At 47.7% G+C, this 21,495-nt stretch overlaps 1 protein-coding gene across 2 annotated transcripts; it reads left to right on the plus strand.

The window, feature by feature from the left end:
- The first annotated feature begins 92 nt into the window (after nt 1-92).
- On the plus strand, nt 93-20,226 carry DDX27 (DEAD-box helicase 27). 2 transcript variants are annotated; one of them, XM_030839017.2, is made up of 21 exons: nt 93-262; nt 2,283-2,429; nt 3,612-3,671; nt 3,950-4,115; nt 5,415-5,458; nt 5,576-5,662; nt 6,344-6,449; nt 7,896-8,069; nt 8,743-8,893; nt 11,557-11,656; nt 11,776-11,917; nt 12,803-12,956; nt 13,784-13,865; nt 13,978-14,155; nt 15,873-15,979; nt 16,186-16,288; nt 17,860-17,954; nt 18,050-18,173; nt 18,695-18,782; nt 19,890-19,964; nt 20,096-20,226. In XM_030839017.2, the coding sequence occupies exons 1-21, from the start codon at nt 170-172 to the stop codon at nt 20,112-20,114; spliced, it is 2,295 nt and encodes a 764-aa protein (XP_030694877.1). In that variant the 5' UTR covers nt 93-169; the 3' UTR covers nt 20,115-20,226. The 2 variants fall into 2 exon arrangements, with proteins under 2 accessions (XP_030694877.1, XP_069899857.1); XM_070043756.1 differs by having other exon boundaries at nt 11,806-11,917.
- The last annotated feature ends 1,269 nt before the right edge of the window (nt 20,227-21,495 follow it).

A 21,495-nucleotide genomic window follows, 5' to 3' on the forward strand; every position in this document is an offset into this window, starting at 1 on the left:
CCCCAGGTTGCCGCTCGCGCGCCGCGAGAGTTTGCGAGAGGGGGCGGGCCAGGGAGGCCTCCGAGAGGAAGTGACGTAAGCACAAGCGCAGTGATTACGCGGAGGTCGGGGAAACAGAAGAGCAGCCTAGCGCGCCGCTCTGGTTTCCGGAAGTGGCTGCTGCGGCGACATGCTTGCGGAGCTGGGTTTAATCGGGACCATAGGCGAAGATGATGAGGTGCCGGTGGAGCCAGAGACTGACTCCGAAGACCAGGAGGAGGAGGTATGAGCCGATCGGGGTGGGAGCGCGGCGGCGGGCAGCCGATGTCCTTGACTGCTTCCCTTCCCCGTGGTGCCTCAGGTCCCTGCCCCCAAGGGCTCAGCAGCCTCTGCCAGGCCGGCAAGTGCCCCTGGGTCTCACCCGGACCCCCAGATCTTCCTCAGTTTGCTCGCCACTAGCTTTTCCTCACCTCCGCGCCTGTGCTCGTGCTATTCTGTGTCGCCTTGGTGAACTCAGTACCCATTCACTGAATTGATATTTAATCCAGGCGCTGTGTCATAGAGATCCAGAGAGAGAGTCAGTCCTGGTTCCTAGTCAAGGAGCCATGGTTATCCATGCGTTCATTAAGTCAGTATTCATTGACTACATGTGCTACACCTAGTGTTAAGCATTCAGGACACAGCAGTGAACAAGAAGGGCAAGGAACACCGCTCTCCTGAAGCTTATGTTGTGGTGGGGAGTTAGAGACATTAAACAGCATGGCAGTTAAAAAGGGACCGGTGTCACAAAAAGGTGCTCATCCTTTAAAGCTCCAGCTCAAGTGTTTTCACCTCTGTGGCCTCATCTGCTTACTGACACCTCTGGTTTGGGTGTCCCTCGGCCTCTACAAATTCAGCTTTTCCAAAGCTGAACTCTGGTCTCCCTCACCCTCCCAACCTGCTTTATCTCAAGCCAGAAACCTTGGAGTTATCCAGCCTCTTTCCCCTCCAGTGTTCTGCAGGCTACCTCAGAAATCTCTCTTAAGCTTCTTTCTCCCTCAGTCCACATTGCTTCCACCCTAGTCCAGGACACACTGCCATCTTGTACCTGGATACCTACAATCCTAACATACCTGGTCTCTAACTGTTTCTCTTGTCGCCCCCCCCCCAAGTGTATTTTCCACTTAGCAGCCAGAATCTTTTTGTTTCTTGAATGGAAAACTGTCACAGAAATATCATCACTTATATGTGGAATCTAAAATACGACACAAATGAACATATCTACGGAACAAAAACAGACTCACAAATATAGGGAACAGACTTGTGGTTGCCAAGGGGGGGTGGGGGGAGGGAAAGACTGGGAGTGTGGGGTTAGCAGATGCAACCTATTATGTATAGGATGGATAAACAACAAGGTCCTACAGTATAGCACAGGGAACTATATTCAATACCCTGTGATAAACCATAATGAGAAAGAATATGAAGAAGAATATATATGTATAACTGAGTCACTTTGCTGTACAGCAGAAATTAAACACAACATTGTAAATCAACCATACTTCAATAAAATTTTTTTTAAAAATTGTCATAGAAAAGGACTGAAGGAAATATGGCAAATGATAATGCTAAACTTCAAGTTTAGCTTGAAGTGCTATACAATTACCGATTTAAACTAGGTACTGGAGAAATGAGATATAATCATTACTAATAATAAAGTTTAGGGTCAGAGTTCTTATGAAATTGTTTAACTCAAGTAAGAAAAAAAAATCAGTATAGCACTTTTTAGCTCTCAGGGTTTTTTCTTCTGTTTATCCTCCTGAAGCCATAGTTCAGCCAGTTCTCCTTCCTTTCCCATTTCCAAATGTATGAGTTAAAAAAATTTGTTGCTGTTGTTATTTATTTCTAACTTAATTGAATTGGGGTCAGAGAACAGAGTCTGTATAATATTGATTTTTTTGAACTTATTGAAGATTTGCTTAAAAGGAATACTATGTGATCAGTTTTTGCAACTATTCCACGTGTGCTTAGAAAGAATGTACGTGCTCTAGTGCAGTGTTCTCTATATGTTCATTGGAATAAAGCTTGTTAATTGTGCTGTTCACATTTTCTATGGACTTACTCATTTTTTTTGTCTGCTTGATCTGTCAGTTATTGAGATGTGTTAAAATCTCCCAGGACAATTGTAGATTATTCTACTTCTTGTCATCTGTCAGCTTTTGCCCCGTATATTTCTGTTCTCTCATTGGGTACCCTCATTTCCTTCTTCTTTTTCCAGTGTTCTTTCATCTCAGTCCCATAGTCATCCTGCCTCTTCCTCTTCCCAGGGGCCCATTGTGCTGGGCAGAAAGCAGAAAGCCTTGCAGAAGAACCGCAGTGCCGATTTCAACCCTGACTTTGTTTTCACTGAGAAGGAGGGGATGTACGATGGCAGCTGGGCCATGGCTGACGTCATTAGCCAGCTCAAGAAGAAGGTGAGACTGACACAGATAGGCAGTTCCATGCCGTAGGCTGTTAGGGTTGGCCAGTGAGCTTCAGGGTCTAATGGTTTAGGAATGCCAAATGTTACATATAAATTGCTTAAAAAATGGACATAGCTATGTTACAATCGTTTATTTTCTAGGTATTCGCTCCTTGTTTTGAGTATTAGAAAGAAACCTTAGTATTAGAAAGAAACAATCTAGCAGGCATCCTCGGTAGTGGTGTTTTTGAAGGCTTGACTCAGCCCCACAGATACTATCACTCTTTGTCACTTGCCAGGTGATCTCATGTGGCCTTTCTGTTTAGGGTCCCTGGTTCCCACACATCACGGCCAAAACTGCCGTGAATGTCTCTGTCATCTGCTTGTTTGCCAAGACCCTGTGCTTTTCTTTGAATCTGGTTAACAAGCTAGAAGGTGCTTAAAAGTTATTTTCCATTTCACATGCTTCTGAGGGAAATACTGCCTGCTCAGGGCAGTTTAATCCATACCCTGCTGGTCCTTGTTCTGTTTCAAATAAAACAGCATTGCCTTTTCAAAGTCATCTTGAGTGGGTTTTTTTTTTCCTTTTCATGTGTACTTCATGTAGTTACAGACTTGGTCTTATAGCGCTTACATTCTAGCAGGGTAGAAAATGACTAGACAAACAATTAAGCCGTTCCTTATGGCTGTGGTAAGCGCTGTAGTGGTTCAGGGTGCTTTGAGCGTGCATCAAGGGGGCCTGCCATTACCTCACCTTTTGAAAGTTTTAGCAAGATCCAGCGTTACCTGAATTTGCTCGCCTTTCAACAGTTTGATAGGCTAAATTATGTCCGATGGGCAAGGGGAAGAGTTTTTCCAAGTAGCATTCAGATACAATGTGACATCTCTTGGTAACTATCATTCTCGATATTAAACACCGACAATGTGGGTGTTCTTACTGGTTCCAGGTAATTTGAAGTTTTTTCACAAAAAGACCATTTATTTAATGGTTTTTTGTTTGCTTGTTTGTTTTGTTGTGAATAATCTATGGATTGATTAACCTGTCCAAGTCCAGATGAGCTTTTTCTAAAGATGAGCTTTTGTCCAGATGAGCTTTTTCTATATTTGACATCTGAGACCCTACCTTAAGAAGCCCTTTGCTTTATCTCTTTCCCATACGTATGTTTCTTTTTCATCTCTTTATTTTTATCTGTAGAGGGCAGCCACAACATTAGATGAGAAGATTGAGAAAGTTCGAAAGAAAAGGAAAACAGAGGTGAGTAAGCAAAGCAGTTACTTCTCTTTGTAGGTGAGCCCTGAGCTTTACTCTCAGCGTGACCACACCGTTTCTCTTGGAGCCTAGGTTGCAGTACGGCTGGTGCAGGCAGGCTTTCTCTGTGTGCCTGTGGTTCATAGTCACTAAGAATCCGCATAGTTTTCTCCCAGGCCTGGGAGCATAATATTTTTCCCTTCCTTCCCTTCGCTTTCCCTTCACAGGTTCTGGATTTCCTGAAGTTTGTAGTCGCCTTGCTTTATTACAGTTTCTTTCTCTAGGGTAAAGAAGCCAAGTCTGGGAAGTTGGAGAAGGAGAAAGAAGCAAAGGAGGGCTCTGAACCGGAGGAGCAGGAAGACTTTGAAGGGAAAGACGAGGAAGCCACAGAAGATGAAGAATCAGAGACTGACTACTCGTCAGCTGATGAGAACATCCTCACCAAAGCAGGTAGGCAATACTGTCAGAAATGGGGACAGGAAATTGGAGTGTTCGCTTTTACTTTGTAGGTTATCCTATGCTCTTCTACACAGTTAAATTTAAGATCTCTGGGTCGACCGCCTTTCTTTTTTTTTTTTTAATTTTTTTCTTTTTTTAAATGAATTTATTTATTTATTGGCTGCGTTGGGTCTTCATTGCTGTGCACGGGCTTTCTCTAGTTGCCGTGAGCGGGGGCTACTCTTCATTGTGGTGCGCGGACTTCTCATTGCAGTGGCTTCTCTTGTGGAGCACAGGCCCTAGAGCGCGTGGGCTTCAGTAGTTGTGGTGCGCAGGCTCAGTAGTTGTGGCACACAGGCTTAGCTGTTCAGTGGCACATGGGATCTTCCCGGACCAGGGTTCGAACCCGTGTCCCCTGCATTGGCAGGCAGATTCTTTAACCACTGTGCCACCAGGGAAGTCCCGACTTCTTTTCTTTTAGCTTCTCTCTCTTTTTTTTTTTTTTTTTGCGGTACGCGGGCCTCTCACTGTTGTGGCCTCTCCTGTTGCGGAGCACAGGCTCTGGACACGCAGGCTGAGCGGCCATGGCTCATGGGCCCAGCCGCTCCGCGGCACGGGGTATCTTCCCGGACCAGGGCACGAACCCGTGTCCCCTGCATCGGCAGGCGGACTCTCAACCACTGCGCCACCAGGGAAGCCCTAGCTTCTCTTTTTCCTTGGGATTTTGGTAGGGTTGTTGTACTTTGCAGTCAGAGTTCACTCTTTTTCTTTTTCCTTTTCTTTTTTTTTTGGTCATGCCGCGAGGCTTGCGGGATCTTAGTTCCCCGAGCAAGGATCAAACCCAGGTACCAGCAGTGAAAGCTCCAAGTCCTAGCCACTGGACTGCCAGAGAATTCCCACGTTCACTCTTTTCCTCATCTCCAGCCCCACACAGCTGTTGACACTTCTATGACTCAAACTTATTTGGGGTGATAGGTCCCCCACCTCAGATGAGTCCAGCCACGTAGTAGGTGTTCCATTAATATCTCTTGCAGAAATGAGTGCTAAAGCATCCTTATATAGCACAGTGGTTGGGAGCCTTGTCTCTGGAAGCTGCCAAGTTTGCTTCCTGTCTGACCTCAGGTGAGTGACTTACCTGCACGGCTGCACAGCCTCCTCTTCTGTGAGGCGACGCTGGTGACAGGAGCTCCCTCAGGTTGTTGCATGGATTCAGTGAGGTGTCCATCTACGTAATGCACTTAGGACAGTGTCTAGCAGACTGAGTGCTCAGGAAGTATGAGCCCTGATTATCAGCTCTCTTTTTCTCCATAGATACACTCAAAGTAAAGGAGCAGAAGAAGAAGAAGAAAGGACAGGTGAGCGTGGGCTTGGACAACAGTGTGCAGCTTGTTTTTACAACCTGAAAGAATTTTAAGGTCATTTAGTTCCCTTTTTGCTGAATTCTCATTCTGTCTTTTGATTTTCTGATGTAGGAAGCAGGAGGATTTTTTGAAGATGCATCTCAGTATGATGAAAACCTCTCATTCCAGGACATGAACCTTTCCCGCCCTCTTCTGAAGGTAGTGGCTTCTTTTGTCAACCATGGGATTCTTGCAGTCGCCCCGTAACCGGGCTGTCTGCCCTAAACTGGGCTCGTGGCCTCCCTGAACTCTGTTGTCCACACAAAGAACCCTCTTACACAGAGGTTTTCGTCTTGGCCTGCACGGCCCTGCCCCTTCGGGGCCCCTCTGATGATGTCTCTCAGCAGCCATTCTGCTCTGGTCGCACTGGCCTCACTGGCCCTCACACAGGCCAGGCATCTTCTTCCTCAGGGCCTTCGTGCTTGCTGTTCCCACCACCTGGAAGATCGTTCCAGAAATCTGGTTGGGGTGCTCTTCGCCTCTTTCAGGATTCTACTCAGTATCCCCTGCTCAGTGAGACCTTCCCTGACAGCCCTTCTGTAAATTGCACTCACCCCCTCCCCCTGCCCTTGCCAGCCCCCTTGACTGCTGTAGCTCTCTCCATAGCATTTATCTTCATATGACACTTGTTTGTTTTCGGCCTGTTTTTTCTACCAGATTCTAAGGGCAGTGTTGTTCCTTTTGTTTATTACTATATCCTCAGGGCCTAGATAAGTGACATACAGTAGGTGGATTGAATGACTGGGAGGGATTGAAACCTGTTTGGAAACCTGCCTTGTTTGTTTTGTGCTGAGACTCCCCCTCCTCTCCTCTCTGACCCTATCTTTTCTTTTTCTTCAGGCCATCACAGCCATGGGCTTCAAGGAGCCCACACCGATCCAGAAGGCATGCATACCTGTGGGTCTGTTGGGGAAGGACATCTGTGCCTGTGCAGCCACTGGGACAGGTAAAAAGGACAGGGACTTGGGGGTGGGGGAGGGAGAGGAGGAGGAAGAAGGAGGATGTGCAACATAGAATAGACTCTGGGTTGACTTACCAAAAGCCCACTTTGCTAAATATGCAAATATAAATTTTAATGCAATAACATTGTATATTCTGTGTAGTAACTTCCCTTTTAAAAAAATATTAATATATATTTTTCTATTTTTTTTTAAATACTCTTTACTTCTTTTAAATAGGGTAGTCACAGGTTACAGGTTTCAGGTGATCTGGTGAAGGTCATTTTTGTTTAATCCTATCAGGGTGTCTCTGTAACCATGACCTCCTGTCACTCCCATGATAAGCCCCTGTCATAGGAGTAAAGATTTTATAAAAGGGATGTTTATCACAACATTGTGTGTTAGTGCAGTTAATTATATAGTCATGTAATAGAATAGAATAGAAATAGTCATGTAATAAAATACGATGCAACCATTTAAAAAAAGTAGAGTACTTAAAGAAATAGGAAAATGTATGTTTTTTTTTAAAGGGAAGTTACTAAACAATATATAGGGTTATTGAATTAAAATTAACATTTCTGTCCATTAAAAAAAAGATTGGTAATATAGATACTGTTTTGGTAATGCTTACCTCTGGTTGGCTGAACTGCGGGTGATTTTTATTGCTTTTTTTTTTTATTTTGTATTTCCCAGATTTTTTACATTGACCATGTGATTGATTGATTGATTGATTTTTTTGTTTGTTTGTTTGTTCTGCGGTGTGTGGGCCTCTCACTGTTGCGGAGCACAGGCTCTGGATGCGCAGGCTCAGCGACCATGGCTTATGGGCCCAGCCGCTCCGCGGCATGTGGGATCTTCCCAGACCAGGGCACGAACCCGTGTCCCCTGCATTGGCAGGTGGACCCCCAACCACTGCACCACCAGGGAAGCCCAATTGATTGATTTTTAAAATTTATTTTATTTATTTATTTTTGGCTGTGTTGGTTCTTCATTGCTGCATGCGGGCTTTCTCTAGTTGCGGTGAGCGGGGACTACTCTTTGTTGCAGCGCACAGGCTTCTCACTGCGGTGGCTTCTCTTGTTGCAGAGCACGGGCTCTAGCCATGAGGGCTTCAGTAGTTGTGGCACGCAGGCTCAGTAGTTGTGGCTCGCGGGCTCTAGAGCGCAGGCTCAGTAGTTGTGGTACACGGGCTTAGTTGCTCCGCGGCATGTGGGATCTTCCTGGACCAGGGCTCGAACCTGTGTCCCCAGCATTGGCAGGTGGATTCTTAACCACTGTGCCACCAGGGAAGCCCTGACCATGTGATTTAAAACCAGAAAAAAAGTTTTATGAAAAATAAGTTGCTTCATTTCCCTCTGAGTAGATATTTAGGTTTTCTGTGTGCAGGTGAAAACCTGGACCTGAGAAGGACAGAAGCTTTTCTCATTTTGCTTTCCTGCTGCCCTTCCCTCCAGGTAAAACTGCAGCTTTTGCCCTTCCCGTCTTGGAGCGTCTGATCTACAAACCCCGCCAGGCTCCGGTGACCCGTGTGCTGGTGCTGGTTCCCACCCGGGAACTGGGCATCCAGGTGCACTCCGTCACCAAGCAGCTGGCCCAGTTCTGCAGCATCACCACCTGCCTGGCTGTGGGTGAGTGTCTGGCTGAGGGCTGGCTGCCTCTGACAGAGTGTGGCACGGTGGAGGGGGGATGTGCACCACTGTCTGAGGGTGGTGGGTGCAGGAAAGCCTTCATGTGATTGAAACCAGTTAAAAACCAGATGATGTTTTCACAGTAGATAGTGAGGGCGATGGGGAGGGCTTTGACTGAGGCTTCACCAGCCTTGCAAAACGAAACTTCAAAATGATGAAACAAATTTTTTCTTGATACTGAACAAATTTAGGATATAATTTTGTCTTGCATGAATAATGAATCAGATATTTATTGGGGCAGAATCTTTCTGATGATGTTATATGATAGTGTTATCTAACCTTCATTTTACCCTCCTTATGCAGTAGGAAATTGTAGGTGATTTAGAAAGATTATCAGTTTCTCAGCTGCATCTCTCAGTTGGTGGACGGTTGAATTGTTGTATTCTGAAGTGGCTTTGTGTCATCATCGTTTTAGATTTTTGCACTTGGCACAATTGTAATTAAATAATCTGTCTCTCCCACCATATCGTAAAATCTGCGCAAGTGGGGCCTCTGTCAGTCTTGTTCTCTGCCGCTTGCTCGGCATCTGCTGCGGGAGCTGGCAGGTAGCAGGGCTCAAGGCCGTACTGGTGGGTGACTCAGCTGGCTGCCTGGTGGGCTTTGCTTTTTGCAGGCGGCCTGGACGTGAAATCTCAGGAAGCAGCCCTCCGGGCAGCGCCTGACATCCTCATTGCCACCCCGGGCCGGCTCATTGATCACCTCCACAACTGCCCTTCCTTCCACCTGAGCAGCATCGAAGTGCTCATCCTGGATGAGGCTGACAGGTACACCTGAAATGGTGGGGTCCCCAGGGCCACACCCCGGGGCGGGAACCTGCACTCTGCCTCGTCCTACCTGGCTCTGACCAGTTCAGCTGTTCACGTTTGAGCCTTTGTCCATCTTAGCCCGGATTATCCTGCTCTTTTTCTGTAATGTGATGGTTAAGAGGGAAGGCAAGTTAAATTCTGGCTCCACTGCTTCCTGAGATTGGGAAACGTTATTTAGAGTCTTAAAGCAAATCTTTTCTTGTTTGTAAGTGGGGGATAAGTACCCACCTCATGCTGTTGAAGAGTCAAGGAGTAACTCCGGTATAGTGCCAGTGCATAGGGAGGATTCAACCGACAGCCTCGATTACTCTGCAGGCTCCCCCTCCTTTCCCGCTCCCTCCTCTTCCCTCCCTCCCTCTCTTCCTTCCTTTCTCTCATTCGTGTCTCATCTGCTCACCTCTTTCCTTCGTGACTCAACAGAATGAACTCTTAATGAACTGGACTGCTGTGGAGGTGGCAGGGTAAGGAGGCTGTTCAAGTTTACTCTCAAACTGAAGCATCTCCAAACTAACCAGGTCCTTAACCAAGTTTCTCATCCTCTGTGCCCCTCTCCCGCTTCCCATCCCACTGAAGGGCAACTCTAGCCTTCTAGTTGTTCAGGCCATATTCTCAGTGCCATTTTTGTCTCCTCATTTTCTCATCCCCCCAGGATATCCATTGGTAAATCCCATCCACACACTCGCACTTTGGGGCTTCTCTTCTGCATCGTTGTTCCCTCAGCTTGGAATGACCTCCTGTACCTCCTCAGGTTTCTGCTCCAGCTGTCACTTTGCTGGCCACTCTATAACAGTTCCTGGGACTTCCCTGGTGGTCCAGTGGTTAAGAATCCACTTGCGGGCTTCCCTGGTGGCGCAGTGGTTGAGAGTCCACCTGCCGATGCAGGGGACACGGGTTTGTGCCCCGGTCCAGGAAGATCCCACATGCCGCGGAGTGGCTGGGCCCGTGAGCCGTGGCCGCTGAGCCTGTGCATCCGGAGCCTGTGCTCCGCAATGGGAGAGGCCACAACAGTGAGAGGCCCACGTACAGCAAAAAAAAAAAAAAAAAAAAAGAATCTGCTTGCCAATGCAAGGGACACGGGTTCGACCCCTGAAGATCCCACGTGCCGCGGAGCAACTAAGCCCATGCGCCACAACTGCTGAGCCTGCACGCCACAACTACTGAAGCCCGTGCGCCTAGAGTGTGTGCTCCGCAACAAGAGAAGCCACCACGATGAGAAGCCGACGCACCGCAATGAAGAGTAGCCATCGTTTACCGCAACTAGAGAGAAAAGCCTGTGTACAGCAACGAAGACCCGATGCAGCCCCCCAAAATAAATAAATAAATAAATGAAGTATTTTTTAAAAAACAAAAAAAAAACAGTTCCTCCCTTCCCCCCACACCCCCGCCTCGTCCTTCCCTTCCTGCCTTATGTTCTCTGAGGTGCTACACCTCCTTGACCTCCCGCATTGTTACCTGAATGCTCGTGTGGTGGCTGTGTCCCTCTTCTCCCCAGAACTTCATGTTCGAGAAGGGCCGACTTTGTGTTTGTGTTGCCTGCTGCCACATCCCAGTGCCAGGGCCGTGTCTAGAATCTAGCAGGTGCACAATAGGTGTTGAATAACTGGTAGACTGCCTCCCCCGAGCATTCTTGAGGCCTGAAGGAGGTAAAGGAGATCGTTCTAAGCCAAGGGAACATGATCAGATTTAGGTTTTAAATATCAAAAATATCAATGTCTCAAAAGACCAAGAAAGGCTGTGGAAGTTTCAGACTGAGACCAAAGAGACACGACAACTAAAGGTGATACCTGTCCCTCAACTGCAGCCTGAACTGGACGAGAAATACTGTAAAGGATTGGATGGGTTGAAAAAATTGGAGTCAAAGTAATCTCACAGATGACTATTATCTGCAAAGAGAAAGAGGTTCCTTTCCTAGTGGAGAGAGCTGGTAGACACCACTTCAACCAAGTGACCAAACTGCGATGCTGGAACAAACTGTCTGTCTCCGGATGGAGTGAGAGTGAGGTGCACAGCTGCCCCCCACCCCGCTCCCAGCAATGATTGTTGAATCCAGTCACTGGGGGATAATTAGACATATTCAGAGTGTGAAAAAGGATGAGAGGACTTTGTAGACTAAGGGAGACTAAAGAGATGTGACAACCAAGTACAACGTAGGAACTGTCATTCCTGGACTAAAAAAATAAAAAGACAGCTCTAGAATGACGTTTGGGGGACAGTTAGGGAAAACTGAATATACATTGTACTTTACTTTAGATATCATTCAGACACTTGAATTTCTCAGATGTGGTAACGACATTGTGTTTATGTAGGAGAAAGTCACCGTTCTTAGGGAATGTGTGCTGAAATATTTAGGGGTCCGGTGTCATGATATCTGCAACTTAATAGCATATGATTCAGCAAAAGAAAAAAAAGAAAGACTAAGCAAATATAAAATGATAATGATAATTCTTGGTGAATCTTGGAAAAAGGGTAAAATAATGCTAATAAAATAAGTAAATAAATGAGCCTGAAACATAACCAATGACAGTATCGAAACATCATCTGTGCAGTGTTTTCTGTCCTTCATCGATACAGATGCAAGCCCAGTCCATTTCTCTTGATTCCTCCCCTCCCCTGCTTGCCAGGATGCTGGACGAGTACTTCGAGGAGCAGATGAAGGAGATCATCCGAATGTGTTCCCACCACCGCCAGACCATGCTCTTCTCAGCCACGATGACGGATGAGGTGGGCTGTAGGGAACAGAGGGGCGGCGCAGAGGACCCCGGGCTGAGCTGGAGCGCCGGCTTGCCTCCCTCCCTGCCTCCTGACAGGCTGGTCAGCGCCCCTGCCTTTGTGCCTGGCAGGTGAAAGATCTGGCTTCTGTCTCTTTGAAGAATCCTGTCCGGATATTTGTGAACAGCAACACGGACGTGGCCCCCTTCTTGCGGCAGGAGTTCATCCGGATCCGGCCAAACCGGGAAGGGGACCGGGAAGCCATCGTGGCAGGTGAAAGCCCAGGGTGGGACTGAGCAGGGAGGGCTGCTCAGCTCCCCTGAGCTTCACACCGAAGTGTTGGCTTTTCCCCGGCGACTCCTCCATCCGGTCTCCCGTGCCCCAGCGTGTGGTACTGCTGTTCCTCTGCTCCACGAGTTCTTCCTCCCTTTCTTTCGTCGCTTCACCTCCCTTCCACCGTCCAGTCCTCTTTATGTCCTGCTGAACTCCTAGCCACTTCCCTCCAGCTGCCCCTCTGGCCCTTCGTCCAGGCCACTACTGTGTCACCTGGATTGTTGCAGTGGCCTCTGACCTGGCCGTCTGCTTCCACCCTGTCCTGTGGAAGATGCCTTCTCCACACTGCAGACCATTTAAAAGGATCATGTACAAACAAGCATTCGCTCCTGTTCCTTCGCTGTTTAAACCCTCTGGTGTCTTCCATTGCTCTTAGACTGAAATCCATGCTCCCTAGCGAGTCCTGTAAGACCCCTGGACCTGCCCCGGCCTGCCCGGAGCCCCCGGCCTTGGTGCCTTAGCTCATGGCCCTCCAGCCACACCCGCCTGCTTTCGCTTTCTCAAACCCCCCAAGCTTTTGCTCTTTCCTCTGCCTGGAATCTTCCCCCAAATCTTCTCGTGGATGAGACTGCCTTGTCATTCAGCCTAATGTCACCTCCTCAGAGAGGCCAGCCCTGAAGCTGCCGCATCTTCTCTTCATTCTCTCACGGCATTTACCGCCCTTGAGAATTGGGACTCGGCCTCTCCGTCTCTGCCCTGGAGTGGGAGCTCCCCAAGGCAGGGGCCTCACCTGCCACCCCCGAACCAGGCACAGCAGCCGCTTTGCAGGCGAGGAGGGAGGACGTGCTGGAGGCAGCCACCCGCTCACTCTTCTCTCCCTGGCAGCTCTGTTGATGAGAACCTTCACCGACCACGTGATGCTGTTCACCCAGACCAAGAAGCAGGCCCACCGCATGCACATCCTCCTGGGGCTGATGGGGCTGCAGGTGGGCGAGCTCCACGGCAACCTGTCACAGACGCAGCGGTTGGAGGCCCTCCGGTAAAGTTTCGGGGGCTGAGGCTCCCACCCATCCTTCAGAGAGGGCTCTGTTCATTCCAGAGACGGAAAGTACCCTCCAGAGGTCATGTGTGAGCGGTACCAGGGGATACAGTACAGTTCCCCACTTCACAAATTCTAGCCTAACCATTCTAAGGTCAGGTCTTAGAGACATTCAGAACTCTGACTTTGTACAAAATGATACTCTTGCCCCAGGATTTGAGCGTGGGAGCTGCTGAGCGGGGTCACAGCAGGAAATTGACTTGGGATGATGCAGCACACACTCTGATCTCTGCAGCCTTTCCAGAGCAGGGGACATACCCAGGTCTGCTAGAATGAGATCCTGAAGCAAATCCATTCGTATTTCTTGAGCACTTACCTTGCCAGGCCCTGTGCTTTTCCACGTGGTTTCTTGTTTAACTCTCGCAGAATCGAGTCAGCTTGGTAGGCAAGGAGGAACCCTTTAGGACCCTCCACTGGTCCTTATTCACACAGGCAGCTGAGAGTTGTTTCTTAAAGGCTGTTTTCAATGCTGAGGCACTTGCCTCTGCTCTGTGTTATAGTCTAGCTCTGTGGTTCCCAAGCTTCTCTATTTATAGGAATTGCTGTTTAAAGTGGTACACACAAAACTACATTTGCTCTATGTCGTGGGATGTTTGGGGGGCATGTGAGTGTTGTTAGGCTGACACTTAGGATCTGTCTCCACTGCGATGGTCTGTACTCTGCTGCTTGACTCCAGAAGGGTTTGTGTTCTCTTCGCTGGCTCAGGCTTCTGCAGAGTATTGACTGGGGTCAGGTATTCAGAGGAACATGTTTGTGGCTGTTTCCAGGCGCTTTAAGGATGAACAGATTGACATCCTCGTGGCCACAGATGTAGCAGCCCGTGGACTTGACATCGATGGGGTCAAAACGGTGAGCGGGCCCCATCTTCCTTGAGTTTTTGCTGGGAGTCCTTTTGCCTCCTCATGTCCCCCTCTCCCCGCCGACTCCCAGGTCTGACTGATGCTTAACTTTGGCCTTCCAGGTCATCAACTTCACGATGCCCAACACCATCAAGCATTATGTCCACCGGGTGGGGCGAACAGCTCGTGCCGGCCGGGCCGGGCGCTCAGTCTCTCTGGTGGGAGAGGAGGAGCGGAAGATGCTGAAGGAGATCGTGAAGGCCGCCAAGGCCCCCGTGAAGGCCCGGACGCCGCCCCAGGGTGAGCAGGCGTCAGTGCCGCGGCTCAGGGCAGTTCGGGTGGGTGGGGGAGCATCCTAGCTCAGACCCCGAAGGACGGGGCAGCGGGCAGAGGGTAATGGGTGAGAGCAGGCGCTTTGCAGTTAGGAGCCAGATTTGAATCCCAGCTCTGCCACTTCCTTGCTGAGGGGCCCTGGGCAGGTCTCCCCTTGCCTCTCTGGGCTTCATTCTCTCTGTGTGTGAAACGGACTGAGGAGAGACTTGTGCCCCAAGTGCTTAGTCATAGGTATTCACCAGCCTTTGGGAAGAGAAGGCCTCTTTTTTTTTTTTGCGGTACGCGGGCCTCTCACTGTTGTGGCCTCTCCCGTTGCGGAGCACAGGCTCTGGACGCGCAGGCTGAGCGGCCATGGCTCATGGGCCCAGCCGCTCCGCGGCATGTGGGATCTTCCCGGACTGGGGCACGAACCCGCGTCCCCTGCATCGCCAGGCGGACTCTCAACCACTGCACCACCAGGGAAGCCCAAGAAGGCCTCTTAAGGCACCACCCCCACTAACCCTTCACCACTTCCTCTTGGTGGGGGCCCCGGATGGGGAGGAAGTCAGCACTTACTCTTTTTGTATATCTTTCATTCCTTTTTTACTCATCTGTAGCGGTCATATAATGCACATCGTTAAAAAAAATTTTTTTTAAGTTACAAAAGTAATATGTATTCAGTGTTGGAAAAAAGTAAATCAAATAAGAATAAAAATGTAATTGTATGTGAAAGAGCTCACCACTCATAGCATTTAGATACACATCTTTTCAAGACCTTTTTTTCCATTCATAGGTCTTTTTTTTTTCCTTTCATTTAAAAAAATTTCATTTAATTCATTCAGTCTATTGCTGTTTGTTGTATTCTAAGTATTGGGGATACAGCAGGAAACAAAACAGCTGACGCTGTTGGGAAAAAGACACAATAAATAAGCTAATTGTAGGTGTGATTGAGAACGACAGGAGAAGTGCCTACTTTAGAAAAGCTGCTGAGAAAAGGCCTCTGACAGATGGCATTTGAGCCGAGTCCCGGATGACAAGAATGAGATGGCTGTGGGTGGTCTGGGGACAGAGTGTGCCAAGCAGGGAAAACCAGGGCAAAGCCTCAGAGACAGGAACACACTTGATGTGGGAGTAGAAGACAGGGAGGGCCAGAGGCCCGAGGCCTGTGAGCAAGGGGTAGGCAGAGGTCAGAGAGGTAGGCAGGGGCCATGCTGAGGAGTTTGGAATTTATTCCACGAGCATCAGGAAGCCTTTGGGGAGGTGTTAAGCAGAGCAGCCACACATAAAAAACCCCCCAAAAACCCAGTTTTCTGCGTCACTAAATACCCATCTGAGGGCTTCCCTGGTAGCGCAGTGGTTAAGAATCTGCCAATGCAGGGGACACGGGTTCGAGCCCTGGTCAGGGAAGACCCCACATGCCGCGGAGCAACTAAGCTCACGCGCTGCAACTACTGAGCCTGCGCTCTAGAGCCCGCGAGCCACAACTACTGAGGCCGCATGCCAGGACTACTGAAGCCTGTGTGCCTAGAGCCCGTGCTCCACAGCAAGAGAAGCCACCGCAATGAGAAGCCCACGCGCAGCAATGAAGACCCAACACAGCCAAAAATAAATAAATAAATAAAGAAAAATCGCCGTCTGCGTTGTTTGCATCAGCTACACCATGTTCATCCTTATTTTAAAATCTTTTTCGTTCTTTTCCCCTGAGATGTCATCCTCAAATTCCGGGACAAGATTGAGAAAATGGAGAAGGATGTGTATGCAGTTCTGCAGTTAGAGGCTGAAGAAAAAGAGATGCAAAAGTCAGAAGCCCAGGTGAGGCTGTGAGGAGCGCTCTGGTCCACATGCTGCTTAGTAAGCAGACTGCATGGGCCCCGGCTGGTCTGCCTTCTGATATGTTGTGTCTGCCAAACATATCATCAGAGCCCCAAGTATTTACAGGCAGTGGCTTCCTGCAGCCACCATGTTCTGTATTATCAGATGTAGGTTTCATGGCAGGCATCCTTTTGCTGTCCCCACAGATCAACACAGCACAGTGGCTCCTGGAGAAAGGGAAGGGGGCACCAAACCCTGAGCCTGAAAGGAGCTGGTTCCAGACCAAAGAAGAGAGGAAGAAGGAAAAAAGTATGTTGGGGAGGTTCCTCAAAAAGCTAAACATAGAATTACCATCAGGCCCAGCAATTCCACTTCTAGGTCTATACCCCAAAGAACAGAAAACAGGGACTCAAACAGATACTTGTATGCCAGTATTCATTGAAGCATTATTCACAATAGCCAAAGGGCGGAAACAACCATGTTCATCAGCAGATGAATGGATACACAGAATGTGGTAGGTACATACAATGGGATATTAATTCAGCCATAATGAAGTTCTGGTACATGCCATAAGGATGAACCTTGGAAACATGCTAAGTGAAATAATCCAGACAAAGGGACACATCTTTATGATTCCATTTATAATAGGTACCTAGATAGGCAAATGCATAGACACAGAAAGTAGAATAGAGATTACCAGGAGCCATGGGGAAGCTCTAATGGTAATAGAGCTTCTGTTTGGGATGATGAAAAAGTTTTAGAAACAGATAATGGTGATGATTGTACAATATTGTGAATGTCATTAATGCTACCGAATTGTACACTAAAGAATGGGTAAAATGGCAAACTTTGTTATATATATTTTGCCACAATTTAGAAAAAGTAAGTCAGAAAGATATTTAGATATATATATTCCCTTTTCTCTCCCTTTAAAAAACAAACAAATTCACATTGTCTACACCTTGCTTTTTTCAATGAATTTTGTAGTTTGGAGATCATTTTATATAGGCACATATATAGCTGCCTTTTCTTGTTTTCAGTGGCTATGTGGTCTTCCATCACATAGGTGGATTATAGTTTATTTTAATTAGTTCCCCATTGAGGGACATTGAGGTTGTTTCCAATCTTTTGCTATTATAAACAAGTGATGTAGTAGATAGCTATACAGATGCCCTTTCACAATTAAGCAAGCATATTTGATTTACAAGGTAAGTTCCAAAAAGTGAAATTGTAGGTCAGAGGCTATGTGTATTCATTATTTTGTTAGGGATTGCAAAATTACCCTCCAAAGAGGTAGTACCAGCATTTAAGAAATACTGTCTGTATTTGATGGGACAAAAAATTAAGGTGATGTATGTTAAGTTTCTGTGTTATAAATAGAGTTATAACTATATTGTGGGAAGGGGTGGGAAGTATATCTTTCATAATATGAGGCAGATATATAATGAATGTCTCAAGTAGATTAATTAAGAAATAGTGGAACCAGCAGGTTATTTAGTGAGATGGAGGTAACTGCCAGGAGAGGAAGTGACTGCTGCTTTTCATTTTAAGCCCTTAAATGTATCACTTTTAAGTATGTACACTTCTTTTTTTTTTTTTTTTTTTGCGGTACCTGGGCCTCTCACTGTTGTGGCCCCTCCCATTGCGGAGCACAGGCTCCGGATGCGCAGGCTTAGTGGCCATGGCTCATGGGCCCAGCCGCTCCACGGCATGTGGGATCTTCCTGGACCGGGGCACAAACCCGCGTCCCCTGCATCGGCAGGCGGACTCCCAACCACTGCGCCACCAGGGAAGCCCAAATATGTACACTTCTTATTGTAAGTTTAAAAAAAGATTTTATGAAATGGTACCTGGACTCTCGTGCTCTCTTCTCATCCCAGTTGCCAAGGCTCTGCAGGAGTTTGACTTAGCCATAAGAGGAAAGAAGAAAAGGAAGAAGTTTATGAAGGATGTCAAGAAAAAGGGGGAGATGACAGTGAGTAGCCTCCCCTTTGGAGTTGGGTCCCTGCCTGAGGATGTGGGTCAAGGCTGCCAGGTCTGTTCCACACTTACATGTCATCCTCTCCCCAGGCAGACGAAAGGTCCCAGTTTGAAATCCTCAAGGCACAGATGTTCGCTGAGCGGCTGGCCAAGAGGAACCGCAGAGCCAAGCGGGCCAGAGCAATGCCCGAGGAGGAGCCAGCGAGGGGCCCTGGTAGGCAGATGGGGAACCTGAAGGAGCTGGTAGGAAGGCTCTGCCTGAAACCTGGGCTTGTGGTCAGGGACAAAAGGGGAGGGATGATGATAAGAGCCCACACTTTTTGACTAATGAGTATGTAGGTGTGTACAGCTGTCCTTTATTGGCTCCAAGGGGTGAAGTGACCCCATGTTTAGTAGCATTTGAACACAAGCCTTTCTGATTCTGGAGCCTAAATCCTTACCAGCTGCTGCTTGAAGGAATGGGTCAGGGTGGAATGAGGGGAAGATGTTTTCAGCCCATTTTATGTTTACATGGTCCATTCCACCTTTGGACTCTGCAGGCATCCTTTGGAGTGGTTCTTCACACCTGGTACTTATGATTCCTTATCTCTTTTCTGCTGGGATCTGATGTCTTGCTTCCATGTCAAAACATCAGGCCAGAGCATCCACTGAACTTGGAACCATTACCTTGAGCTTAAGGGGATTTAGGAGCTTGGGACAAAAAGGCCATATCTAACCCATTCTCTCTGTGCACAGCAAAGAAGCAAAAGCAGGTGAAGAAATCTGTATTTGACGAAGAACTCACCAACACAAGCAAGAAGGCCCTGAAACAGTATCGAGCTGGGTAGGGTTTTAAGTCATCATGGAGCTCTTGGTATTCTGATGAAAGCTATGAATCTTCTCCCTCCTTCCTTCCCCACTCCCAATTCTCATATACCTACAGCTTTATAATGCAGGCATGCCTCATTTTATTGTATTTTGCTTTATTGCACTTCGCTTTTTGCACTTCGCAGATATTGCAGTTTTTACAAGTTGAAGGTTTGTGGCAACCCTGCGTTGTCAGATGATGGTTAGCCTTTTTTTAGCAATAGAGTATTTTTTTTTTTTAATAGAGTATTTTTATTTTTTAAATTTTTATTTATTTATTTTCTGGCCGCACCACACACTTGCAGGATCTTAGTTCCCCGACCAGGGATCGAACCTGGGTCCCAGCAGTGAAAGTGCGGAGTACTAACCACTGGACCACCAGGGAATTCCCAGCAATAGAGTATTTTTAAATTAAGATATGTGCATTGTTTTTCTTTTTAGATGTAATGCTATTGCACACTTTATTAAGACACTATAGTATAGTGTAAACGTAACCGTTACATGCATTGGGAAACCACTAAATCCGTGTGACTTGCTTTATTGTGATACTCACTTTATTGCAGTGGTCTGGAGCCAAACCCTCAATATCTTTGAGGTCTGCCTGTATATAATTTTAAGGGCTCCTGTCTGTCCCCTTCCCCGCCAGCCCATCTGTGGATTCCCAGGGTGAGAGTAAGAGAAGTGTTAAGGCCCTCCTGCCTTGGAGGTGAAATAGCACATTTTTGGTTCAGAAATAGAGCTTTCTCTCAGGGGAGTGATAGAACCCCAAAGAAAGGATTCTGGTGTGCTCTTGGGAATGTGCTTTCCTCCTCATATCCTCTGGGCTGGGGTTGGTGGCTGGGTAAACTAAGTTACCCCAGCAGTTTTATTACATACACAAGAAGGAAGAGCCTCTTCGTCTTGTTTTAGTGCTGGGCCCTGACTTCCATAAACCCATATTATCAGGTGGAAGAACACAGACTTAGAACCTCAGGCCCTGAAAATGACACATCTGTGGTGCTGCTGCTTTGTGTGGGAGCTGGTAGGATGGGGGGTGAAACATTGCCTGCTTGTCCAATATTTTGCCATCTTCTCTCATTCACAGCCCCTCCTTTGAAGAAAGAAAACAATTGGGCTTGCCCCACCAGAGACGAGGAGGAAACTTTAAATCTAAATCCAGGTAATGTTTATAGTTCTGGAGGACCAGAGGCTATGAGTTGGGTTGGAGAGGAAAGCTTTCCTGGGAAAGGAGCTTCTCCTTCCTCTTTCTGGTCTTAGCGTTGGTCTTTACTCTGCTCATTTTCTTCATAGGTACAAGAGGAGGAAGTAGCCGTGGTGGCCTGAAGAAGTTCATGGGGCGGCTCTTAGATCCCTTCTTTGTGGGAAGTCATCCTGGTTTGGTCTCTCTTTTCTGTTTGTAAAAAAATTATTTAAAACTTTAATACATCTTTGTCATTTGTACATTAAAGAAACGGAAAAGTTGGGGGTGGTGGTGGTACATAGCTGTTTCCTAAGCATCCTAAGCATCCTTGTCAGCAAAGGTTCTTTCCCGTTTTTTTTTTTTTTTTTTTTGCGGTACGCGGGCCTCTCACTGCTGTGGCCTCTCCCGTTGCGGAGCACAGGCTCTGGACGCGCAGGCTCAGCAGCCATGGCTCACGGGCCCAGCAGCTCCGCGGCATGTGGGATCTTCCCGGACCGGGGCACGAACCCGTGTCCCCTGCATCGGAAGGCGGACTCTCAACCACTGCGCCACCACGGAAGCCCCAAGACTCCTTTCTTGATTAGCTTTCACATAAAGAAAATACTAGGGGGCTTCCCTGGTGGTGCAGTGGCTGAGAATCTGCCTGCCAGTGCAGGGGACACGGGTTCAGGCCCTGGTCCAAGAAGATCCCACATGCCGTGGAGCAACTAAGCCTGTGCGCCACAACTACTGAGCCTATGCTCTAGAACCCACAAGCCACAACTACTGAGCCTGCAAGCCACAACTGCTGAAGCCCGCACGTCTAGAGCCCATGCTCCACAACAAGAGAAGCCACCACAATGAGAAGCCGCATGTAACAACAGAGTAGCCCCCACTTGCCGCAACTAGAGAAAGCCCGCGCGCGGCAATGAAGACCCAACGCAGCCAAAAATAAACTAATTAAAAAAAGAAAATACCAAATGGAAGAAGTATTTTTGGGAGGCTGAAGAGACCAGTCTAATTGTATATCTTATCCTTCTGTCTCTTCCCTCCATAGCACAGTCTACGTCGTCTGCTAGCTTGGCACTGCCATATATACTTGGTATGCATCTCTATGCTTGTAGAGGAGCTGGGTGTGGAATAAGGATATTCGTGCTAGAAGTTCTGTCAATGTCCTAAAACAAAAAGCTGTCATCTATTGAGCACCAGCCGTGCGCCAGACATTTCTGTGTACTGAGCACTGTTTCATTCAGTTCACTACAGCCCTATGAGGCAGGTACTGTTATCCCCATTTTGCAGATAAAGAAACAGAGGCTTAGAAAGATGGAGTAACTTTCCAAAATTGCACAGTTGGGAATTCAAGTTTTTGAAATCGTGGTATATCTCAACCTATACCTTTACTATGGTGTGGAAGTGCTACTGGAGAGACGGAAGCTCAAAGGGGACAGAAAGGGTACCACATAGGGGCTTACCTGGTGGTCCAGTGGCTAAGACTCTGCGCTTCCACTGCACGGGGCACAGTTTTGATCCC

Source organism: Globicephala melas, chromosome 15 (genome assembly GCF_963455315.2).
Source record: "Globicephala melas chromosome 15, mGloMel1.2, whole genome shotgun sequence".
Lineage (NCBI taxonomy): Eukaryota > Metazoa > Chordata > Mammalia > Artiodactyla > Delphinidae > Globicephala > Globicephala melas.

Coding starts and splice junctions, on each gene's coding strand:
- DDX27 (XM_030839017.2), top strand. CDS start 170: ATGCTTGCGGAGCTGGGTTTAATCGGGACCATAGGCGAAGATGATGAG. Junction 5,663..6,343: donor TTTCCCGCCCTCTTCTGAAG/GTAGTGGCTTCT, acceptor CTTTTTCTTCAG/GCCATCACAGCCATGGGCTT. Junction 8,070..8,742: donor CACCACCTGCCTGGCTGTGG/GTGAGTGTCTGG, acceptor TGCTTTTTGCAG/GCGGCCTGGACGTGAAATCT.